Here is a 25462-nt window from a genome sequence, read left to right as displayed (position 1 = left end):
TCTGAGAAGTATATAAGGAAGCAAAACTGGGAGACCAAGTCCAAACGAGGCATAATAAGCCAGCATTCTGATATGGATGAACTTACATCAATGGGGAATCATTCAGACAATTTTCAGTGTAATATGGTCAATGCTCTGGGGTCATGTGGTACAGGGGGACTGATTCTCCATAGGAAAGAGGGATTCTCTTCCTAAAAGAAGAGGGAAGAGATGCTGGGTAAGTAAACTTGACTGATGTTCACCACAATGACATTTCTTTGCTTTTGGGCTGGAAAATTTTCAACTCAGTGTTGTAATCACATGCTGAATAGAAATATGTTCTATTTGTCCACCAATAGGGTCTAGTTAAATAAATTACAGCATGTCTATGTGGTAGATTATTAGACTGCAATAAATCCCGTTTTCAAGCATGTTTAAGGGCTTTGGGAAATGGTTACAGCATAAAGTCAAGTTTGTTTGCTTTTTGGAAAAAAAGGATATAAGCTTACAGTAGTATGATCTCAATTTTTTGTGTACAAATATATACACAGAAGGGACTGAAGGAATATATCAAATGTGAACAGTACTTATCTCTGGGTAGTAGCTCATGGATTTTTATTTTCTTCTTTTGTACTTTACTGAATTTTTAAATTTATCATGATAAGGATGTTTCTTTTATAATTGAAATAGTGCACTTTTAACTATGGAAAAATTGTTTATATTAAAAAATCATTTAAAAATGAAAAAAAGATATAAGTTCTATTTGACATTACATTGCTTTTGATTAATTAGTAATGTGGAAATTGTTAAATGTATTTTGTTAGAAAACCTCTTACAAATATATGATCTATGAGGTTAAACAATAAAGGGGCTCAGTAGTGACAAAGTTGGGACTCATTGCCTTATTTAGATGATATAGTCAGGATTTTCCCCATTGCAGGGAGGTTAACTGTTCTTCCCAATACAATTTTATGATTATGGGGAGAATAAGGACTGTAATCCACGTCTCCATAGTCACATTTAATTCCTTAGTCTCATGACCTGAGTAGTCTCTGATTCTCTGTACTCTGACCTAGGTTTTATTTGAAGTGTAGGCACTTCTACCAAACATTGGATACTTTTAACTGTAGTTAAAGTCGTTCTACGTTCGATGTTTTGATAACTAAAGAAGCATTGAATAGGAATTTTTGAAGTGATTTATTATTGAAAAGATTTGCAGAGAAGGTAGTAGATAAAGCATAGTATTCTTTCATGCTGGAATCTTTTATAATGGACTGTTGAACTTGCTTTTCACTGTTTTACAGCTGATTGTCCGTGCGTCAACTGCAGATGGGTATTCAGCAGAATTACCTCTTCCACTGTCCATCAGAGTGGAGGATGACAATGACAACCGCCCTATTTTCACAGAAGCAATTTATAATTTTGAAGTTCCAGAAAGCAGTAGAATTGGTAAGACAACTTTTAGGAGTAAAATGTGCTATGTTAAATGTTTATATACATTGTTTGAGAGGTTGAGTTTTTACTCAAAGCCAGATCATCCTGAGATGACACTGGACCAATAGCTACTTACCAGAATACATTTAATCCTATCAAATCTAATCAATGTGTAATTTACAAGGTATTATAGGAGTTTGTAGTGTTGTTGGTATGATACCGATGAATTATAAAGGCAGATAACATTCAAGCTTTGTACCATATTTGGATTATATACTTTATTTCATCTTATTATTATGTGGGTTTATCATTATTCCTAGCTCCAAGGGAGGACGTGCAGGGTAGAATGTACGATAAAACTAAAATCAATGTAGATATTTTTATTAGGTTTTATTTAGGAAGGTGTTGAATGATGTCCACTGAGGACACAATTTTTTAAGCTCTTATCTATATTGTCTCTTCTCTTTAAACTACTACTTTACTACTTCCAATTTAGAGTGAATGCCGGAATAACTTTAGAGAAACTTGCATTGTGTGTTCTCCATCCTAAACACTTGCTCTCACATGTGGAAAACCAAAGTGTTTCACTTCAATAGGCCCTTAAATGTGGCATTCTTAATGTCTTCTGAGACTTGCAATATGGAGAATAACCACTCACAATAAAGTTGAAAGGAAGTGAACTCAACCATAGAGGATTAGCTAACTTGCTTATTAAAGTTTCTAGGAGTTACTTAGATCTTCACTGGACTGTTGTAACTGCTCTTTCCTTTTATATTTTAGTATTTTAGTTTGATAATTTGATGTCATAGATGTTAACCTCTTTATTACTCACATGGTACAATTAAAAAAATTATTGTTGCTTTGGAGTTTAGGAAACCTAGTTTTTTTTTTTTTTTTTTTTTTTGGAAACCTAGTTTTTGATTCAGGGTCTGTTATTATTTCACTGTGGGAACTCATGGAAGTTCCTTTGAGTTCTCTGATCTATAAAATGAGTTAATTATGTTAGATGACTTATAATGTTTTTAACCTCACAAGTCTATGACTCTTACACTTTTCTATTTTCAAAGAGGGATGATTGGTTTTAGACTCTTTCTTGAACATTCTGTTCTCTTTGGTAGTAACAGAGAAGGATCTAGGGCAAACACTTTGATGCCCAGATTAACCCAGAATACTTTAAGCATATCACACCAGTAGGTTCAGCCCTGTTAAGGCTGTGATACTCTGAAGGTGTTCTTTGAGTTTGCCTTAACTCACACACAGAGGGTTTGGGCAAAGGGTGCTCAACGAATAGTGAAATATAGCACTCATGGAAAAGAATTTTCAAGTCAAGATTTTAGGAAGGTTTTATGTAATAAGTAAAGGAGCTCTGTATCCAGAGAATTAAAATAGTGTTTATGTCTTCCTGACTGTCAATGAAATTGCAGGAAGAAAATGTATGTCTTATAAAGATTATAAACAGTTTTCTATGAAAAGATAATTTATTTTCTTATAATAATAAGATTATTACTTCATGTCTTCATATTGATCCACTGCAGAAATCTTTTTGTTACTTTTAAGTTTGTATTTGGACATTCTCTACAAATTTATATCTATATCTATATATACATATATATGTATACATATATATACTTAAGCACACATATACACACATATATAAAGTTTAAGGATATAATGACAAAATTATTTAAAACTAATACTTCCTTGCATTAATAGATTTACTTGGCTTTTATTTCCCTCAAATATAAAATTTTAACGAATATATATATATATATACATATATATCTGTATATGATTGTATGTGTCTATGTATTGTTCCTCAGGCCAACCTCACATACAGGGCTACAGGCAAAGTGGATCTATGTATTATAATTTCATGGGCATTGGAACACTATCCTTAGACTATAAAAATACCACCTGTATGTACTCTTTGATACTTGAAGTCCTTTACCAGAGCAATATTCTTACTTTCCATACTGATGAAAAATACTAATAGCTCTAACTGCAGAAACAGTTAACTTAAATTCTCCCTGAATGGTAAATAGTATGAAATAAGATTAAGTGGGGCTGGGGGCAGTGAGGTTTGGCTACAAATCTGGTGAAAGAGAAGGAAGCAAATCAAGAACTAGCAAAAAATAGAATAGAAAGGAGACTGAGATGTGAAAGGTCAACTTCATCATCTATCCAGTTATAACCCAAGTCAGCCTTGATTTAGTTATTAATCAAAACTTTGATTTTAAAAAGTCTGATTTACTTAGGAGACATGGTTTCTCTTTCCAGCTAGGTTAGTTATTGCAGTATGTGGGAATATGTGTTGAAATTATTCTTGGATGCCATTTAAATAAGTTTTTAATAAATTTACTATCAAATAGTTTAAGCTGTGGGCAAAGTAAGAGTATGCCTTGATTCTCAGCATTAAAGTGTTTCATATTATAAATTTGAAGTCATCTTCATCAGTACTATGTAAAGATGGAATATCTCTGGTAAGAAATACATCGTAAATGAGGTTTCCACCATCACTGTTAGAATTTGAGAAGTGTAGATGTGCCTAAACATATTTTGCAGTTCTGGAAAGTAAAGACTCTTTTTTTTAAAACATGTAGGTACTACAGTGGGAGTGGTTTGTGCCACGGACAGAGATGAACCAGACACGATGCATACGCGCCTGAAGTATAGCATTACAGAGCAGACGCCAAGATCACCTGGGAAGTTTTCTGTGCATGCCAGCACAGGTGCAATCACCACAGTCTATGTTTTGGACAGAGAGGTAGCTTTCACAATCCGTAGATTATCATTTTACTTGGGGCTGAACCCACCACCCCCAATTTACTATAATTTGCTATCCTGTGGATTAGGAGTTTCTCATTTTATTTTATTTAGGCATAAGACAATAAGAATTCCTGCCTATGTTACCTGTTTTTATATTATTTCTATTTCCTTATGTAAGAGAAACCATGAGGAATAGAAATAAAGATCAACTGGTATTCAGAAGGGGTGAGAAAAAAAGATATTGCTATGAATGTTGATATTATTGAATAATACTTTATTTCTCGTGTATGGCTAGTTGGTTCCAGCTCAGTGTTCCAGCTCAATTCTCATGTAGGACAATGAGTGTTGCTTGTTCCATGGGTATAGATTATACCCTGATCCCTATCCAGTTATTATAGATATGTACTTTTAATCAGGAAAGGATTAGCTGAGATAAAGTTGATAGATTATTAAAAATCTGTAACACTATTTGGATGATAGTAATAGCATATTTTTATGTGTATAGCACTTGATGTTCAAATTCTTTATGCATAATTTGATCTCATCTTTATAATTTCCTTGTTTGATTAGATAGAGGTTATATCCAATCTATAAGGGAGAAAGGTGACAGTCAGAAGGATTGATTGACTTGCCCAGGTCAAATTACTGCACTGAATCTTCTGATCTTGCTCTTGTCCATTTCATCAGCCCACATTTAACTCAGAGTCTTGCATTATTGACTGAGGCAGATCAATCAATTTCATATGTACAAAGTAGCTTTATTAGAACACTTCAGTGGTTCCCACTAAAACTAGAATAACATAAATGGAAGGATCGATATGACTGGGAGATATATTATAAAGAAGAAATCAGTGGGATTTGATGTCAGAGCAAAAGGGAGGGATGGTGAGAACCTATAAAAAAGAATAAAAAATAGTACAAAGGTTTTATTTATTATTATTTTAATTTTTGTGGGGTCAGGACATGCTATGTGATAAAATACATAATGGTCATAATAAATGGGAAAGTTTGAAGGGAACAACATGAATGTGTTTTGAATCTGTGGAATATTTAGAGATGATATGGTAATCAAGTGAAAGCAAGGATTTTTCCTAATTTTTCAATATTGACAAATGAGGCTTAGAGAAATTAAATAAATTAAGGTTACACAGCTTGTAAGATACAGATTTGGGGTCAAACCCAGATGTGCTTGCTTGATCAAAAAAAATATAATGGGATTTTGTGGGGAACAACCATGAGGTGTGCTGTAGGGGACAATACAGGAAGTAAAGAAATGAACAAGGGAGCTAGAGAAACTGCATTTAGAGGAAGAAAAAGCAGGGTCTCAGAGAGTGCTGGAGCCTGTGGACGGAGCGTTTCGGGGTGGGAATGTTGGTTTCCACCGTGAAAGAAGGATGAGTAAAATAAAGACCAAGGAAGGGAGAGAGGGAAATAGAAAATGAAGAAAAATAAAACAACAAAAGGAGGGGCTAAAGAAGAGTAAAATAGAAGGGAAAGGCAACAGAGGTGATTGTGTCACAGACCAGGGACTCCATTTCATCAACACACCATTTGCAAAATCCATTCGTAGAAGTCAACAGCGACCACCTAATTGCCTAATCCAAAGGTTAATTATTAAAACTCTCTCTATTGCTGGCAATTATTAAAACTCTCTTCTCTTGGATTTCTGGTTCTCCTCCTGCTTCTCTGATCTTTTGTTTTGAGTGTCTGTCCTTTGCTTAGTCTTCTTACTTCCCTCCTGCTTGAAATGCTGTTGTTCCTTATATCTTCAGCTCTTCTCATCCTTGAACCTCTCCCAGGAAATCAGATTCTTGCCATAATCTCAACCACTATCTACACACTGCTGACTCCCAGATTGGTGTTTCTGGCCTTGAACTCCCCTTAAGTATAGGGCCACCTATCCAGCTGCCTTCTGGACCTTTCTCCTTAGATTTCCCATAGGAACGTAAAATTCGATATCCACCAGACAAAACTCATTTTTTTTCGCCTCTCCTTGCCAACCTTGCCAGTGTTCACTTCCTCAGAGAACTGCTGTCTTCCTGTATTGGTTGGTGATACTTCTGTGTGCCTGTTATCCAGGTCGTACACCTGAGCAGCAGCCTCTACCCCCTCTTTCTGTCGTAACTCGTGCATACAATCTGTTCTGAAGTCCAACTCCATCCTGACTTACAAATAACTTTCCTCACCCTTTCTTTTTTTTAAAAATTTATTTATTTATTTATTTTTGGCTGTGTTGGGTCTTCGTTTCTGTGCGGGGGCTTTCTCTAGTTGTGGCAAGCGGGGGCCACTCTTCATCGCGGTGCGCGGGCCTCTCACTGTCGCGGCCTCTCTCGTTGCGGAGCACAGGCTCCAGACGCGCAGGCTCAGTAGTTGTGGCTCACGGGCCCAGTTGCTCCGCGGCATGTGGGATCTTCCCAGACCAGGGCTCGAACCCGTGTCCCCTGCATTGGCAGGCGGATTCTCAACTACTGCGCCACCAGGGAAGCCCCCTCACCCTTTCTTTTTGTCCTCATTGCTAATGCCCCAGCTTTGTACTACTTCAGGAGCCTTTAACTGGTTTCTTTGAATCTCATCTCAGCTCACTCCAAATTATGCTCGACCTTCTTTTAAATATATTCTTTCTCAAACTCAAATGTTTCTATTTTGTGCTCCCAATGTGACTCCCATAAAACCTTCCCCATTACCTGCTGCTTAAGCATAAGTCTACATTCTTACTATGGATCTTGTAATTGAACTTCTGCTTACCTTTTCAGCTTTATTCCTGTCTACCATGTCTTTGGGTATATACAAATAGGGAAATCAAATAAAAGCATGGATATACACCAATAGAAGTGTGTACAACTGAGGTTTCCTTTATAAATCTAAACAAGGTTTTCAAAGCTAATTAAATATTTGCTTTGTTTTCAGGTTGTAGACAAGTACTCATTGAAAATGAAAGTACAAGACATGGATGGTCGATCATATGGATTGATGAGTACAGCAACTTGTATCATAACAGTAAAAGATTCAAATGACAATTTACCCACTTTCAGACAAAATGCTGTAAGTGATAATAACAAAATTGATCTCTATTGTTATTTTTATTTAATCTGAATTAATAAAATATTTATCATACTTTGAAGTATGTATGTTTATTTTATCAATAAAATGAAATATCTGACGTATAAATATCTTTTATTTATTCATAATAGTATTTATATTATCTCCCTTTTGTTAAAGGCCATAGCATTAGTCTTTATTTGTAACAAAGTTCTTCATTCATTTAAAAGATAACCCTTAGTAAAACAATGCTTTTGTGATTCATGTTTTAAAATAATCTAGGCAAAAACTGTAAGAACAAGTACTTTTGGAGTGGAAGAAACATTTTACTTTCTTTGTAAAAGTTTCCTTTATAAAGTAAGTTTTTAATGAGTTTTCTCTGTTTCAGTATGAAACATCAGTAGAGGAAAATACGTTCAATGTGGAAATCTTACGAATACCTGTAGAAGATAAGGATTTAATTAACACTTCCAGTTGGAGAGCCAATTTTACTATTTTAAACGGCAATGAAAATGGACATTTCAGTATCAGTACAGACAAAGAAACTAATGAAGGTGTTCTCTGTGTTGTAAAGGTAAAGTAATAATGAGTAATAGACAATTTGGCAAGTTAAGTTTTAATCAACTAATGGTTTAATCAACTAAGTAGTTTCAGATCATAGACTTTACAAGTTGGAAGAGAACTTAATCTATTTAGTTCACTTGTTTTGCTTTAATGCTGCCTTTCTTCTATAATTTGTTACCAGCTATTAGGCATCTAGCTTATGCTTGAACATTCTCTATTGGAAGAATCTCCGTATATCCATTGGCAGCTTATTCCATGTCTGGAGAACTCTAATTCTCAGAAGGCCTTACTTTTACTGTGCATAAATTATTCTCCTTGTAACCCATGTCTTTGGACCAGGTTTTGTCTCTAATGTTATACAAAACAGGTATAATCCTTTGAAAAGGCTGTGATGTCTATTTGAGATTTACCTTCTCTAGGATAAATATTCCCAATTCCTCTAACTATTCTTTACATGATATAATTTAGAGGCTCATATTCTTCTCTCTGTGTGTCTCTCTCTCTCTCTTGAATATATGACTTGTTGTATCTGATCTTCTTAAAGGTAATATTGAGGATGAAATATAGTATTATGTCAAACAGCACTGAATGAACATATTCTTTGTTCTATATGTTGTATTTTTGGTAGTACTGTTACATTCTAGGGTCCAGGTTATAAGGGCAGAAAAGGCTCTTTTGGGAAGGACTCTTGGTTTTATATTCCTAACCCAGAAAAAGAAAGAAAATTGTCCTGTAGTGTAAAACACTTACTGTGTGCGCTAATGTTAAATGTCACTCTTATAACAATTGTACAGAAGAGAAAACTTAGTCTCAGAGACATTAAGAAACCTACCCAAAGTGACACAGCTCAGATGTAGCAGAGACAGGATTTGAGTCTATGTTTCTTGGATTCCAAGTTATCTGCTCTTAAGCCCTGTGTTAAATTGCTTTGCATAGCTCTGTGATCTTGGAAAATTAACCTCTGTATTATCTGTAAAATATAAATAATACTTCTCTCTGCTTTCCTAGTAGCTATTCAAATATGATAATGAAAATGAGAGCACTTGGTAAACTATAGGATATTAGTGTTATATTTTTAGAAGTCACATCATGTTCTTGGGAATAGTGTTATAATTTTCCATAATAGATAACTTTTTTGAAATTGTAGAGTATGAGCTGATTCAGCCTTTAGCTGTGTCCTGGGTAATCTTTCCATCTTAGTATTTTCTCTCCATTTCAGCAACAGCAGCTGTGCGTCACAGCTTGAGTGAGGAAGACAGAGTTCTTGGTCATTCTCACCGTAGGAAGTCCTCACATCCATCTTCACAACAATACATTTTCTAGGGAATTGTTAGCATCTTAGTGCAGATATGGGATATTTTTGGACAATTTTTTTTCAGTTGATGAAACAAGAAGGCATCCTATGGTTGAAGAGAGTTCATATTTTTTCATTAATCATTGATTTCATCCCACCAGATTTCTAAATCTTGCAGAGTTTTAAGCTACTACAGCAATATCCAGTTTAAGCCTTAAAAGATTGCATAAAAAAACTCTAGGGCTTTTAGCAAGTAACTCTAGATTGAATAACTGCACCTCTTCTAGGGCAGCAGCTGTTTTCTAAATTTCCATCCATTTCTCATTGCTAACAGACTCTCAGCCTGATCATAGCAATACGAGCGATTTGTGAGGTAGCGTTCATTAGCAGCAAATAAACAGATATTAATCTTTTTCTCTCTTGGCGCTCCAGTTTCTGGGATATTAATAAAAGAATCAAAAAGAGTTTCACATACATTTTGTAGATTCTAAGATTCAGAAATTTTCTTGACTTCTTATTGGACTTGTGGTATTAGTATCTCAGCTTGATAATGCCTGGATGTGGAGATGTGGAGAAAGGCTTAAACCCAAAATTCTACTCCTCAGTTTTGATTTTGTTCAATGTTCAGCCAGTGATTATTTTGATAAGCAGAAAGAGAATGAAAGAAAAAGTGCGTTAGCTTTTCAGTACAGTGTAAAATACTGTTTTATGGATTTGGCTTGTTTGCTGTATAAAAATCAATTGTAACCAAAGAATTGATTTAGAAGATTTTAGAGGCTGGTGAGTCAGTTAAGCAGAAGGATTGTAGTGTGGCAGTTAGGAAAATGGACTCAGACCAGACTACCTGGCTTCAAACTCCAGCTCGAATGAGTTTCTTTTGGCTTTGAGAAACCCAGTTTATTTCCTCTTCTTCACTTTCCTGCTCTCTAAAATGGGAATGACGATAATAATAGTGCCAATAGCACATTATATTTTTCTTACCCCTCTGCATTCTTCACTGTGAGAGTTTCATTGGATAAACTACAAACAATGCCAAAGTATAAGTCTCAAATTGTCAAAAATAAAATTTTCATAAAAATAGATAGTTAGCACGGGTAAAAATTGTACTTAACTCATCAGTGAGGGACTCAGCAAAAAGCCAAAGCAGCTTCCTAGAAGAAATGAGAAGCTGTATGGATTTTGATAAAAGGAAAAGCTCAAATAAAGATTGCTCAGTTATATGCCTTAGAGGACAATTAAAACGTGCATTTTATGGTAAAAATGGCATTTTTACCATTTCTATCAGAGAGAAAATAAAATCACTGCACCATTTCAGCTTTAAGTCAACATCTAGTTTTATAAGAGCTGCAAAATGTCTGGACCCTCATCAATGGTAAATAGTAAGTTGAACATTCTCCGAGAGTCAGATGACCCTTAGGCCGGTCTTCTAAATAAGGCCAGAAGAACACGGTCATGTTTTTGCATTATCTTCAGGTTCAGAATAATTTTCCATAGTAAGAATGAGCTATAAAAATATTTTAGGAATCGCTTTCCCACAACTCCATAAAACCACCTGCAGAAACTTTCCGACCACTCTTGCTAAAGGCTTAGTGAAGGATCACCTCTCTCTTTAGCAAAGGATAAAAATCAATATTGGCTAAGTGGGAGCACAGAATTTATGTAGCACTGTTCATATCGACAGAAGTTCACTTGCTATTTGAAATACCAAATGTATTTTACACTGATGTTCATATACTTGTCCTTTTTTAAAAGGCACTGAATTACGAAGAAAACCGTCAAGTGGTCCTGGAAATTGGAGTACGCAATGAAGCTCCATTTACTGGAGATGTGACACGCATAATGACAAACATGAACAGAGCCTTTGTCACAGTTCATGTGAAGGATCAGGACGAAGGGCCTGAATGCAAACCTGCAGTCCAATATGTACAGATTAAAGAAAACTCCCCAGTGGGTTCAAAGATCAAAGTATATAAGGCATATGACCCTGAAACTAGAAGTAGCAGTGGTTTAAGGTACAAAGAAATCTATAACCACATACTAATTATGTATTTGTAATAATTGAGACAGTAATACATTTTAATACATTTTATAGTGCTAAAAACTATTTTTACTTTTTATTAACAGGTACAAATTATTGTATGACCCAAAAGGGTGGATCACCATTAATGAATTTTCGGGCTCAGTCGAAACTTCCAAAACCTTAGACAGGGAGACTGCAACTCCCAGTGGTGCCTTGTATAGTGTTACAGTCCTGGCAATAGATAAAGGTAAAACACCAGTTTTCAAATGGTATGTTATAAAAGAATTAGAGAATAAACTTCATTTATTCTTGTGCAGAATTGTCCTTGTGCTAAGTATATAGAATTCTTAGAAATTACTTTAAAGATTGTTTCTATTTATCTTAATCATCAAACAAGGTGAAACTGCTTGGTGACATGAAACCATGCCTTATTTATCTTTATATCCCTAGCATGGCAGCATCTTAAATGCCTATATATCTCTATGTCAGAGGACAGAGATGAAACTTAAGTCTAGGACTAGATGAAATGGTCTCACCAGACTCTTCTAGATCTCTTTACATCATTTTAAACTGAGCTGTTAAATAGCTCAGCTGACTATTAAGTCAAAATAATTCTTTCCTTGAATTCTGTTCCTTAAAGTAACCCAGAGTTTCTCAACCCTGGCTATGTATTAAAATAATTTGGGACATTTAAAAAAATATCAAGGTGTAGATACTACCTCAGACCAACTGAATCAGAATCCCTGGCTGGGGAGCCTGGGCATCGTATATATATATATATATATATATTTTTTTTTTTTTTTTTAATTTTTCGTCACTTCTGTAGTTTTAATTTCTTTTTTTTTTTTTTTTAACCAGCTTAAATTTTATTTATTTATTTATTTATTTATGGCTGTGTTGGATCTTCGTTTCTGTGCGAGGGTTTTCTCTAGTTGCGGCAAGCGGGGCCACCCTTCATCGCTGTGCGCGGGCCTCTCACTGTCCTGACCTCTCTTGTAGCGGAGCACAGGCTCCAGACGCGCAGGCTCAGTAGTTGTGGCTCACGGGCCCAGTCGCTCCGCGGCATGTGGGATCTTCCCAGACCAGGGCTCGAACCCGTGTCCTCTGCATTGGCAGGCAGATTCTCAACCACCGCGCCATCAGGGAAGCCCGGGCATCGTATATTTTTAAAAAATCTCCCTAGGTGGTTTAAATGTGTACCAGGATTAGAGTAACTTTTCTGTAGTCACTTTACTGTTCCTTAACATCTGGACCAAAAGCAACCCAAGGAAACAGAGAGTTTGAAATTCAGACATTTATTTTTACTTTTTGGTATAATTCTGGTAAAAGGTTTATGGCCAGTTATATCTGATACTATCAACAGCAGTACTCATTTTAGGTGATCTACAGGTTTCATTTCTCCATCTACCTTCTTATTTACCATTTTCTCTAATTATCAGAGTTTATTAAAAAAAAAAACCCATACATCATATGTAAAATCTAGTTGATTATTTTTCTTAAGAAACTATAAAAGTCTATGAACTACACTAAACTTTTTTCCTTTCTTCCTAGGTGGTAGATCATGTACTGGAACCCTTGTAGTTAACATTGAAGATGAGAATGATAATCCACCAGAAATAGCTCAAAATTTTCTAGTAATTTGCAAAACAAAGATGAAGTATGTTGACATTACAGCTGTTGATCCTGATGAGCCCATCCACGGCGCTCCATTTTACTTCAGCTTGGCAAACGCTTCTCCAGAAATCAACAGACTATGGGGCCTCGTCAGATTTAATGGTATTTCATCAAAAATAATGATTTATATGCTCTGAAATAATTGAGAATGGATTTACTGCTTTACTCACGTGAAGCATAATGTAAAATGGATTCTCACGAACATATTTTAGAAGGCTAACTTGAACTTGCGCACACATTGTGTGGGACCTGTGTTATATATTGTACATAAAATGAAAAAAAAATCATAATTTTTATGAAGGCAGAATTTACATTTACAACAAAGACAAAAAATCCTTGTTAAAAAATTGGGCAACTTATCATTAAAACAAATTGCTCTTGCTGTGTTTTTGAAGTAACTACTGTGCGATGAGGAAAGAACAGAAGGTGGGCGGCTTAAATTTTAGTGTAAGCAAACTCTGGAAATGAGGGATCTGGGTATGTGGGATAAGCACTCTATAACATTCTGGAAGGAAACATGGTGGGCTGTGGACAGAGGCCTGGCATTGAAGCCTGCAGTGCAGACTGCTACAGTAGTGGTTTCTGGGGCGTACAGTTTTCTATGTTATAGCCATAGTTCACTGCTGTTTTGTTGCTATGTTGTGCCCTTTCATGCAATTCGACTTTTGCATATGCTGTTCCTTCTGCCTAGACTACCTCCTTCCCACGTCTTAGCTTGATATTAATTCATAATATTTATGGAGCACCTACTATCTACCTGTTGTATCTACATGTAATCTACATGTTGTATTCTTATCTGTTTACCTTTCTGCTCTAATACATGACTTTCTCAGAACATTTGTAACCCATCTGTGTATTTCCAGCACCTAGCCCAGTGCTTTGTAGACACTAACTGCTTAATCAATGTTTGTTTAATCAATAATTGATAAACAAATATGCATGAAATCAGGAAAATACTAGGGCAATAAGTAAATCAGGGTTGTTAGAGTTTAGAAGGTTTTAGTAGGAATGCCGAGAGATTTGGCGGGAGTGGTGATGAAGGGCCTTATGTACTAGCTGAGGAGGCTGACCTTTGTACGGTTGGTGACAGCAGATACGCGTTGAGAGTGTACAAGTAAGTCAATGCTGTACCAGATTTATGTCTTTGAAACAGTGACATTGATAACAGTTAGGAGGGCAGTTTGAAGAGTGCAGAGTTGAGTGGCAGGGAAAGTCAGAGGCTGCTGCACTAGTACGAGTGAATGGACGTGAATATGGCTCAGGCTGTGGTCTTGAGGGATGAGAGAGATTGGAAGGACTTTACTTTAAACACAATATAATCCTGAAAAGTTCCAAATAAACCTTAGTGGTAATTCACATCCCTCTGGGGAGCTTTGTGTCTGAGGTGTAGCCAGAAATCTTTGAAGTTCTCAACAGCTCTAACAGTGCATTTAAGAAAGGCTTAGAAATTACAGATCACTTCCAGGAGGTGCATTATGGTATTTTGTCATTTCACTTATTGAAAAACCCAAAAGATTGCAATTGCCATTGAAAGTGTGTGGAGCTTTTGGTCAGTTGATAATAAAGTCATTGAAATAGGGTAACAAGATCATTGGGGAAATATCACTGTTCGTAAAAACTTGTATTGTTAGGATATAGATATGTCTGTGTTTATGTAAGACTTATACCTAGCCTGGGTGATGTTAATTAGTTTTCTGGTATTGAGATTACTTCCACAGGGAAGGTGTTAAATACCAAGGGTCAATTGTGCTTTGAGAAATTACCTTATACATAAAGACAATGGACAGGTACCAGAAGGTAAATGGATAAGAAAATAAGAACTTAAGACATCTCTTGTGTGTAACTATTGGTGTTAATTCTTTATGAGTACCATAAACTGGTACTTTAGAGAAATGCTTGGAGTGTCTGTCAAGAGCCAATCTAGCATCATTAGCTTGTAGATAAGGGAGGAAATAAGGGAATACTAAATATTGCTGAAAGGCTGCTGGGTCACTCCAATGCCAAATTATTTCTTTAAGCCTCTCTTCTAAAAAGTTACAATGGGCAACATACATCTGGTGATATTAGTGCTTGAAAAAGTTGAAGATCGTCATCTTTTTTTATCCATTTTCACATGGAAGGTGGTTCCTTGAGAATAGTGTCTTTAAAAATAGGTGTGGTGGAACAGATGTTAAAGGAGGAATCAATGTTCATTAAAAATATAATTCTTTTCTTTCAGATACAGCTGCCCATCTTTCATATCGGAAAAATGCCAAATCTCAAGAATATCTTATTCCTATTACTGTAAAAGATAGAGGAAATCAATCTATAACAAAAACCTTGACAGTGAACCTCTGTGATTGTACTAATCAAGGTCAATGTCGCACGACTGCACCGCGTACAGGAGTGATACTTGGCAAATGGGCGATCCTTGCGATACTTCTGGGTATAGCATTGCTTTTCTGTAAGTCCTTTTACTTACCTGACTTTAAAATATAAAATAAATATCTGAGTGCAGGAAAAGGTCTTTAAAAAGAAATCTTGTCCAGCTATCTGTCAGGTGTGAGTCCCCTTTACAAATTCTTTTTGTGTTATTTTCTGAGTTCTGAGTGAATATTTTCTGTGAGAAGAAGCAAAATCCTTTTTGAGATCAAAGATTTCATACTTGGACAGAACTGTTGAAAATTCCTTAGATTTTGCCAAACCTGTCAATGATTTGATTTGTAACCAATCAAATCTGCCCTTGTGGCGAGAGAGCAGCCATAGAAAATATTTAAACCACAGGCATGGCCGTGTTCCATTAGAACTTTATTTATGGACACTAAAATTTGAATTTCATATAATTTTCCCGTGTAATAAACTATTATTCTTTTGGTTTTTTTCAGTCATTTAAACATATAAAAACCATAGCTCATGAGTCATACAAAACATGGTGGGCTGGATTTGGGGCCATAGGTTGGCAATCCTTGGTATAGGGGCTTGTAGAACATTGTAAAGAGTTGTTGCTGTTGTTGTTAGCTTTATTATCATGTATTTCAACCTCCCACAATTATGAGGCAGAATGAAAATTCTGAATAGGCAAAATACAAAGTAAGTTTAATTAAGATACTTGGAGATAAATCTATTCTGGGAAGAAAAGTCTGCTTTGTTATCTTTTCATATTGGCAAACCATTATTTTGGGAATCAGTAAATCTCTTTAAAGTCCTTGTCTTAAAAAATGTCATTGATTTTTTAAAAATTCATGATTCAAAATACTTAAATGATGGGTGGAATTCAAACTCTTGAAGATATGTGTATCAAAATATACATATAATCACTTTAAATGTTAAACTCTAAGCTAAATCATGGCCTGTTAATTTAGAAGGGCCAAGGTAATTTGTGGGACACCATGCTCAGTCACTTGTCTTCCCCCTGTGCACCTTAGGTAATAAGAAAAGATGAGTATTTTATTGTATGCATGTTAAACATTTTTGTTTTTGTTTTTGTTTTTAACTCAGCTATATTGCTAACTGTAGTATGTGGATTTGTTAGTGCCAGAAATAAAAAAAGTTTTCCTGAAGATTTGGCACAGCAAAACTTAATCATCTCAAACACAGAAGCACCTGGAGACAATAAGGTGGTAAGTAATTTTTTTTTTTGAATTTTTGAATTTATTTAATTTATTTTTTTATATGGCTATTTATCTCTGAGTAGTTCCCACAATTTCTTTAACTCATCCTTATGAAGTTATTTCAGAATTTAGGAGTTAATTTCTATTTTTCATTTGATCAGATTCTGTAGACATAAATATGTTATCTGTCAATATTCAAATATTTTTGTAGTGGCATTTATTAAACCAGATGTATTGCTTTAGTTATCTTTTTTCTACTCTCTAGTGTTATGGTTTAAAACTTGTTATTTGATGTTGTGAATTTACTATAAGAAGAATCTTTTTGACTGCTCTCTACAATGTATATTTTCAGATATTGTTTGTTTATCTAACTCTTTGACCATTTATAATAGGAAGAACTTGCTGAAAGTTCTCAAGATAAACTAAAAATATCAAAAAGATATATGTTTAAAAAAAAGTGTGTGTTTGGGGGGGCAGATTGGAAGAATACTGCAGCTTTCTTTTCTTACATATTTCTTGGGACCTCTGAGGTGCTTGGCACTATGCTTCTTGTTCTGTGGGAAGTATGTAAAAAATTATTACAAGGCATGTTCTTCCCTTGAAAAGATTTCAATTCATTCTTGAGAAATTGAAAAATAAATAGGAATGTGACAGTAAACTATTAGCACCAATATGATAGGACACTGGTGGAGTTCAAAGATACTGATGATATATAAGTATATTCATGATGTCTGGATATCAACCAGAAAGGCCTGGTGGAAGAGGTACAGATTACTCTGTAACATAAAGAACACGAAGGGTTTGAAAGTGAAGAGATGGAGAAAAACGGCCTAATGAATAAAAAAGGAGATGACAAAGTTTAGGGATTATTCAACAAATAGTAAATAAATTGATTTGAAATGGAAGAAATGATGTTTTGGACTAGAGGCTTGACACTTAGGTTCTGGAGGGAGAAGCTATAATAAGAGAGGGATGGGGGATGAAACTTTTTTGTGGCACACTAAGGATTTTGGATTTATTCTCTTGGTAAGGGAGAGCCAGTCAAGGCTTTCTGCACGAAAGTGGCATAACGTGAGCAGTGTGATACTGAATCAGTAGGGTGACCAACAAGAACAGGAAGACGTTAGGAAAGGGGAGGATAAAGGATTAGGATCTTTTGATAATTTAAGCATGAGATAACTCTACTAAGATAATGGTTATTGGAAAATTAAAATAGGGATGGATAAGAAATATTTTAAATGTATAAATAAAATTGTCTTCTTTTAAGTAATAAAATAAAAAGTGGAGTCAATGTGACAGAAGCTATAGCCCGGGACAGTGACTTTATATCAGGCCTTTTCTGTATCTCAAGGTGACGATGCCTTTCTTATCGACTATTTCTTTCACTTCCTTCCCACCATCAGGCAAAATCATGACTCATCTATGCTTGACGTGCCTATGTGTGGAACCCTGTAATTATCTCTCCATTCAGGAAATAGATTTAGCCCCATGATAGTGCTTGACTCATAGTAAGCTCTTACTTTAATATCTGAGAATGGAATGATTGAGCTGTACTTAATATTTTTTCTTTGCCATTTGATGCTGGAGTCGGTGGCATTGATTGGCCACTTCACCATAACATACACCTATTTACCTGCTCTGTATTAGGAACACTTCTCAAAAGAACTTGAAATTGTTAATTTATACCAGTATATAATTTTAGGCATATTTTTACAAAATGCAACAAAATTTCACAGTGAATGTGTAAACTCATTTTAATACAATGAGTAAAGGTGGTAACTTTAGTTTTGAATCTGAGTTTAAGTCAAAGGCATTCAGATGGGGTTAGGAGTTGTGTGAAAAATCAGGACTGGAAAAGTAAATTTGAAAATCACTGACATGGAGAAGGAGTTGTTGATGCCCTATGAGAATAAACTTGGGTGAAGGAACAGAGATTAGAGAGAATGTGAAACAGTACTGTGGATTCAGCTTTGATTTTAGTTTATTTTCATTTCTCCCTTTATTAGCTTAGAAATACGATCTCAATATGTATTTATAATTACAAAATTATACCCATCAGGGAAATTTGATAAACAGGATTTGTGTGTGTGTGTGTGTGTGTGTGTGTGTGTGTTAGTGTGTGATAGAATTTTACTGTAGCAGCAACCTAAGCAAAAAATGTAGGGTAGCAGTGCCACCAAATGGCTACTTTTCAGTTCTCTTTTCTGGTATTTTTTTCAAAGGCAGTAAAATAATATGTTTGACTTTTATAGATATATTTCAGATTCAGTAATTTATCTGAACTTGAAAATCTTTGTTTTGATAGAGACTCTGCATATTAGATAGAAAAAATAAATTGGTAAGAAGATGACACAATGGCACCTGATTATAGTGGGGGTCTTGTCGTGAAAGTGATGGTTTAGAATTCGAACTGACATGCAGAGGTTATTGCTATAACTAAACATCTCACCTGTGGCCTGGAGGGTTGGTGTGCAGTTCCAGCATTAAGTTAATGTTTAATCAAGTCTTTTCCATTTTAAAATATTCCCTTGACTCTTTGTCCTCCCCTAGATCCCTCCATATTTCTCTTTCTTTGAAACTGAATTTTTTGAGAGAAATATTTTTTACTCGATTTCTCTATGACATTACTTCCTGTTCATTCCGCACTCCGTGGAAATTCTTTTGACACAGATCACCACTGGCCACTTTTTTGCTTGACTCTTATGGGTGCATACTTTATTTGAACCAGTTCTTACCCTACTTGGATTTTTTCTACACCATTGATCTCCTTACCGTAATCCTCTCTTGGCTAGAGAGTCATGCCTCTTTGGTTCCGTATTATCTCAGTGGCTATTCCAGATCAATTCTGTCACAGCTCTAATTCCTTTCTCCACCCTTTAAAACATGATGTTTCTTGTCGTTCTATTCTTAGCCTTTTTTTCTTTTGGTCTGCAATTTTCTCTGGGTGATATCATTTATTCCCATGGCTTCAACTCCCCGCTACATGGAAGTGACTCCCAGAATTATACTCCAGCTCAGATCTCTCACCTGAGCTCCAGACCACATATTCATATACTCATTTTGGAAATCCACAGGTTTCTTGTTTACCACGTCCAAAATTGAATTGCTTACCCTCCTCTCACCCGCAAGTGCATCCCTCATCCCTGTTTCAGTGAATCATACCATCTATCCAGTTGCACAAGCAGGACACATAGGAATAATTCCTGACCCTTCCCTTTGCTGCCTCATCCATCTAACCACCAGTAAGCACTCTATGAAGTCCATCCTCTTCTTTTAATCATCCCTGCTTCAACTTTGGCTTAGATCCTTATCGTTTTTCACCTATAATGTTTCAGTGACCTCTCTGATATCCATGACTCTAAACTTGTCTCCTTCTTTTTTTTTTTTTTTTAGTTTATTTTATTTATTTATTTATTTATTTTTGGCTGTGTTGGGTCTTCGTTTCTGTGCAAGGGCTTTCTATAGTTGCGGCAAGCGGGGGCCACTCTTCATCGCGGTGCGCGGGCCTCTCACTATCGCGGCCTCTCTTGTTGCAGAGCACAGGCTCCAGACGCACAGGCTCAGTAGTTGTGGCTCACGGGCCCAGTTGCTCCGCGGCATGTGGGATCTTCCCAGACCAGGGCTCGAACCCGTGTCCCCTGCATTGGCAGGCAGACTCTCAACCACTGCGCCACCAGGGAAGCCCTCTCCTTCTTATTTGTCTTTCACATTATTGCCTAAAATGATTTTTTAAAAATATGTCCCTTGCCTGTTATTAAAGCCATTCTTTTAGTCCCCATAATCTTCAAGATAGTCTAAAAATTTTAGCATGGCATACAGATCTTTATGTCCTCTGGCCTTTTATAACCTCTCTAGCTTCTTCTCTCTCTCTTTGAACTTTCTGTGGTAGGCATTCTTGACAGGCTGAAGTTGGGAACCCCCAAGGAACTCCATTTGCCTTTGCCTTTGCCTCTAGACCCTCTTACAGATAATGCGTTCTTCCTCCTATTTCTCAGTAGGAATCCCTCAGCTCAGAGTTTTCCCAGTTTGCTCCACTTACTTTCTCCGAGTTTGAATTTTCATGCTCTTCCTCTGTGTCCCTATAGCATTCTGTGTTCACCTGTACATCAGCGTTATCACATTCTTAAAGTAATTGTCTGTTTTTCTGCCTCATTGGAGTAAGAGCTTCTTGGAGCCACTGAGGGACCGTGTCTCTATCTTTGCACCTAATTGGAAAATGATAAATGTCTGTTGAATGAATGAATGAATAAGAGGTTGAGTAAATGAGCTGTCTCCTTTGCCTTCTTGTGACTTTACTTGGAATCCATTTCCTCCCTATATGAACTGTCTTATTTTATTTTATTTCAGTGTTCTGCCAGTGGGTTTACGACCGATACAGTCAACAACTCTAGCCAAGGCTTTTGTGGTACTATGGGATCAGAAGTCAAAAATGGCAGGCAGGAAACCATTGAAATGGTAAAAGGAGGAAACCAGACCTTGGAATTGTGCCAGGGGGCCGGGCATCATCACACCCTGGGTTCCTGCAGAGGAGGCACCATGGAGACGGACCACTCGGAATGGCACAGTTTCACTCAGCCCCGCCTTGGTGAAGTGAGTTTCCTTGAGTGTTTTGACCCTGCAATTTAAATGTCCAAGTGGAGGACATTAGGAAATTGAGATTAACATATATTTTCAGAAACTTCTTTTTCAGATTCTCCAATGTATCCTTTCTCTTTCACTCTCTGATTATTTTTGCCCCTGCTCTTCGATTTTGTTACAGTATTTGATATAAAAGTGTTTATTTCATCTGTCACATTTCTCTTAATTTCTAAAATCTCATGAAAATTGGAGGATTCTACTATCCCTCACTAAAGTTACATTTCATTTTTAGGTGTGTGTTTATCTCATGAACTCTTTTAATATAGAAGAATAGGGAAAAAAATCTCATTCTCCACAATCACAAAAATCCCCAAATCAAATCTGCATCTCTCTGTGAAAACAAAGCATCTGTACAGAATTCTGGAGTGAATATTAAATAATATGGTTCATATGAACTATTTTTTCATGTAAAAAGCATCATGCATATATAAAGTGTTTTCTAATTCAGAGGAAAGCAAGGATGTGAAAGATAGGGGGGTTCAATAAGGGATTTTCTTTCCTGGCAGCACATCAAAATTCCCTGGGAAGCTTTTAAAAAATACTAATGCCTGTGCTTCACCTTGAAAGGTTCTGATTTTAATTGGTTTGTCTTTTTTTTTTTTTTTTTTTTAAGCTCCTCGGGTGATTCAAGTGTGCAGCCTGAGTAGAGGACCACTGAATTAAGTATTCTTTCCGGTACTAAGTTTTCACTTCTTTTATCAGAGAGTACCAGTGCTGTTGTAATACAAACACTGGTCCAGAAACCCTAAGGCCTTTGATGGACTGCATATGGGCAACATTCTGTGACATGGCTGTAGGTTATCATAGGTCCACAGCATATTTATTTTTTTCATCAAATTCAAGTGTTAATCCCTTTTCTGTTTCTAGACAGTCAGTAGCCATGTAAGATCAGGCTGAGGAGGAGGGAAGCTTAAGAAACACTCTTAGGGGTGTTCTCCAATGTGCACGTCAGGTAATGGGATGTGAAGCTAAAATGGTCATGAAGAGAGACACTTGCTAATGTAAGCCAAGGTAATAAGTGCTGGGTTTGAGAGGGGATGGGTACACAGGTGAGAAAGGGGAGAGGTGCACGAGTTTGACAAGTTGGCAGACAGGCCAGTGACAAACAGCGAGGGTAAAATGTGGCTGAATTCTTGGCCTCTATTCTGGCCAGGTTTTTGCAGTGTGAGTTATCTTGATTATTTTAAATTTCACTGAAACTTTTTGGTGCATCTTTTTATTTTGCCATGTTTTGGCTCTCTCGGAAGCTTGATTCTGAAGACAATGTGGTAATCTTACCGACATTATATCTGCAGATAATAGCGATTTTAGTTTATTGAACATGTACTACGTGCTGGACATAATAAGGGTATTTTTCATGCATTATTATTTCATCATTTAATAATGATCCTGTGAATTGTCTGTATTCCTATTTTAGAAATGAGGAAACTGAGACTTAAAGATGTTCAGTATTATAACTTGCTCAAAGTCATGTAGCTAGTTGGTAAAGCCAAGCTATGACTCCAAATCAGGACTGCTTGACTATCCAAGCTCAAATTCCTACCTGCTATGCATATTGTCACCATTTTGTGGACTAGCCTGACCTCTAGATATAAAATTTAGGGATAAGAATTTAATAATAATTTAAATGTACTTAAATATAATGTGTATACATAATTTTGGATTTGTATGGATTACTAGCAATGTAAAATATACTGATTTTGTGGTATGGCTGTGATATAGACCAACCATGTGCATTTTTTGTATTTAAGAATCCATTAGAGGACACACTGGTTAAAAATTAAACATAAAAGGTAAATAAAAAACAAATTTTATGTTTATCTTTCAGTGTGTTTAAAACAATAATACAATCCCTTTTTTTTAATTTTACAGAAATTGCATCTATGTAATCAGGATGAAGACCACATGCCATCTCAAGATTATGTTCTTACGTATAACTGTGAAGGAAGAGGGTCTCCAGCTGGTTCTGTAGGTTGCTGCAGTGAAAAACAGGAAGAAGATGGCCTTGACTTTTTAAATAATTTGGAAACCAAATTTACTGCCTTAGCAGAAACATGCACAAAGAAATAATGTTACAGTGCTACAATTAGACATATCTTTGTCAGACATTCTGGAGGTTTCTGAAAGGGATATTGTAAATTTTAATTTATATCTAGATATATATGAATATGAATATATATGAATTTTTCTAAAATTTTTGAATTATGCTACCTACCAATTGGTACTTTAAAACAGTTTGTTACTTATCTTTTCAGGAAGTTTAAAATGTTAAAACAGATTTTGCCTCTTTTACTGCTGAGTAAATAGACAACCAGCAAATCTCATGCTATAGTACTGGAATTAAGGTCTATAAAGTACCTCCTCTTCTTCGCATATATTTTTCCAATAAATACATTGGCTAAATATTAGTCCAACAATAGAAGCTGTATTTGATTGACTATAGTAGAACAGCTCTCTGGGCTAGAAATTCCATTCTTATTCCAGATTTAGATAAAAGTAGAATATTAATCATTATGGTAAATTATGTTGGATTTTTTTAGGTCTAAAAAATCAGTAGCACCTGGTCATTTTCTCTGAAGGCTACTAGAGTTTTGTTTTTCTTCTGGGTAGCAATTAGATCATGAAGAGCAGTTCTAGCTACTAGATTGCCCTAATAAGGTCTCAAAAACACAGAGCCACAATGTGAAAACTAGACCAGAAAAGTGTAGACCAAAAAAAAAAAAATGTGTTGTTTTTATACTTTTGGAAGTGTGTTTTATGGTTTACAAAAGTATTGTTATGAGGAATATATCTAAGTTTCCTTAATCTCGAGAAAGAAAACTATATTCACCGTATAGAGTTATTGCCAGTATTTTAATGTAAAGATCTTCTGTTGAGATTGTAATCACAAGTCTTTTTCCTGAGATTCAGAACTACCTTTGATAACTTGCCAGTAATGAGAATTATGCTGAGAAAAAGTTGCTTTTCTTCTCTTGAGAATTATACTTTCATATTTTCATTTGCAAGTTTAGCATATACGGCTCTTTATTTTCTCTCGACAGTAGTCATTTGCTATTAGAATATCTTATCCTTAGGTGGACTGTAGTTACGCCATTGCATCAGTCGGAAGAAACAGACTCCCATTGTAGTTATGGTAGCAACGAGCATTAACATTCATTTCTATTCACTACCATTTTCAAATAAAATACATTATTCCTTATTAAAGCAGGTAACATTACACAATGCTAGAATGAATCAAATGAATATAGGGAAACTTAAACCTTAGGTGCAATTTAATATCTTCCAAGGTGTTGCTTAAATTTTGTGCTTCTCAAATTTGTTCACATGCTACAGCCTCTGGAAGGCCTTGCAAAATTCCCCAAAGCAATGACGTTTAAACTTAAATTAACATCTAATCTTATGATAAACCTAATAGCACATTATTATATACTCACTTCAAATGATAGTTTAAAAAATAGACAACAAATAATAGGTACCACTAGTTGAAGAAAAGTTTGAAAGAAAAATAATTAAGACTAAATTAATTTTAAAATTTTGCAGCTATGAAGAATTGGGAACTGCTCCCCATACCCGACGCCTGCAAAAAAAAAATTCTTTATTTTACTTTGGAGGCAGAATTTGTTGAGCTAGTGCATGAAGTGGCAATGTCGATAGGAATACAGTTTGAACTGGATATATGTATATATATATACACATACATACATATTAATGTTTATTGATTAATGGTTAACTATATAACCATTAATCATTAATGGTTAAATATATAACCACTAATCATTAATGGTTAAATCATTAATCAATGCAACATTTAAAACAAAGTGGAAAACAAAGTGAAAAACAACATTTAAAACAAAGTGAAAAACATTTAATTTTAAATGAGGTGGAGGTGTGGTGTGTTCTATAATAGAAATCCGGGATTTAAAAAATAGAGAACTTATGTTTGGTTCTTAGGTGCTGCATGATAACTAAGCATATCAGGAAATGGTTCATGTACATTTATGTAATTTGTTTAAAATTGTATGCAGTTAATTAAACTTTTCTGGTTTCAGTGGAAAGGAAAGAGGAATCAGGTGGAACAGTAGATTTGCTTTGCAGTCTCCTTCTGCATCTACAAACTGGGAGCAAACTGGTGACTGGCTGTCACAGCTAGGGCTCCCTGGCTTCCAGTGACAGTTTCCAGAGATGAAATGTTTTTCTTGGAGCTAACGCTAAAAACTTCTTTTAACTTAATTCTGGTAAAAATAAATCTTCTACAACCATTTTCATTGTCTCTCCTACCAATCGACATTTAAAAAAATTTAGAGCCAAATAACCATGTTCTCTGGGTCAGATTTTAAAGGCTAAAGGGGGCTGTGGGGGGGTAAATCTTACGAAAGTGGGGCATGACTGTCCTAAGACCTCAAATCTGTCACCTTTACGCTGTGTTCTAATCAAAGCCTGGAAACTATAAAATGTCATTTCCCT

General features: G+C 35.6%; 1 protein-coding gene across 4 annotated transcripts in view; it reads left to right on the top strand.

Moving 5' to 3' along the window:
- The window catches only part of DSC3 (desmocollin 3), a 40885-nt gene extending 15628 nt beyond the window's left edge, over positions 1-25257 (top strand). Inside the window, exons 6-18 of one of the 4 annotated variants that reach the window (XR_005016169.1) lie at positions 1284-1428; positions 4014-4177; positions 7087-7221; positions 7607-7792; positions 10829-11088; positions 11201-11343; positions 12648-12872; positions 14989-15213; positions 16248-16369; positions 20708-20950; positions 21612-21673; positions 22750-22791; positions 22871-22963. Coding sequence is in view for 2 of the 4 variants with exons in the window: in XM_036823023.1 (XP_036678918.1) it covers positions 1284-1428; positions 4014-4177; positions 7087-7221; positions 7607-7792; positions 10829-11088; positions 11201-11343; positions 12648-12872; positions 14989-15213; positions 16248-16369; positions 20708-20950; positions 22871-23068 (2046 nt within the window). In the remaining 2 variants the exon portion in view is untranslated. Of the gene's footprint in view, positions 1-1283; positions 1429-4013; positions 4178-7086; positions 7222-7606; positions 7793-10828; positions 11089-11200; positions 11344-12647; positions 12873-14988; positions 15214-16247; positions 16370-20707; positions 20951-21611; positions 21674-22749; positions 22792-22870 lie in introns of all 4 variants that reach the window. The other 3 variants (XR_005016170.1, XM_036823024.1, XM_036823023.1) reach the window with 3 other exon arrangements.
- The last annotated feature ends 205 nt before the right edge of the window (positions 25258-25462 follow it).

This window comes from Balaenoptera musculus, chromosome 14 (assembly GCF_009873245.2).
Source record: "Balaenoptera musculus isolate JJ_BM4_2016_0621 chromosome 14, mBalMus1.pri.v3, whole genome shotgun sequence".
NCBI classification, from domain to species: Eukaryota; Metazoa; Chordata; class Mammalia; order Artiodactyla; family Balaenopteridae; genus Balaenoptera; species Balaenoptera musculus.
Note: the sequence above shows the minus strand (reverse complement) of the source record. Positions and strands in the feature narration are given on the sequence as shown.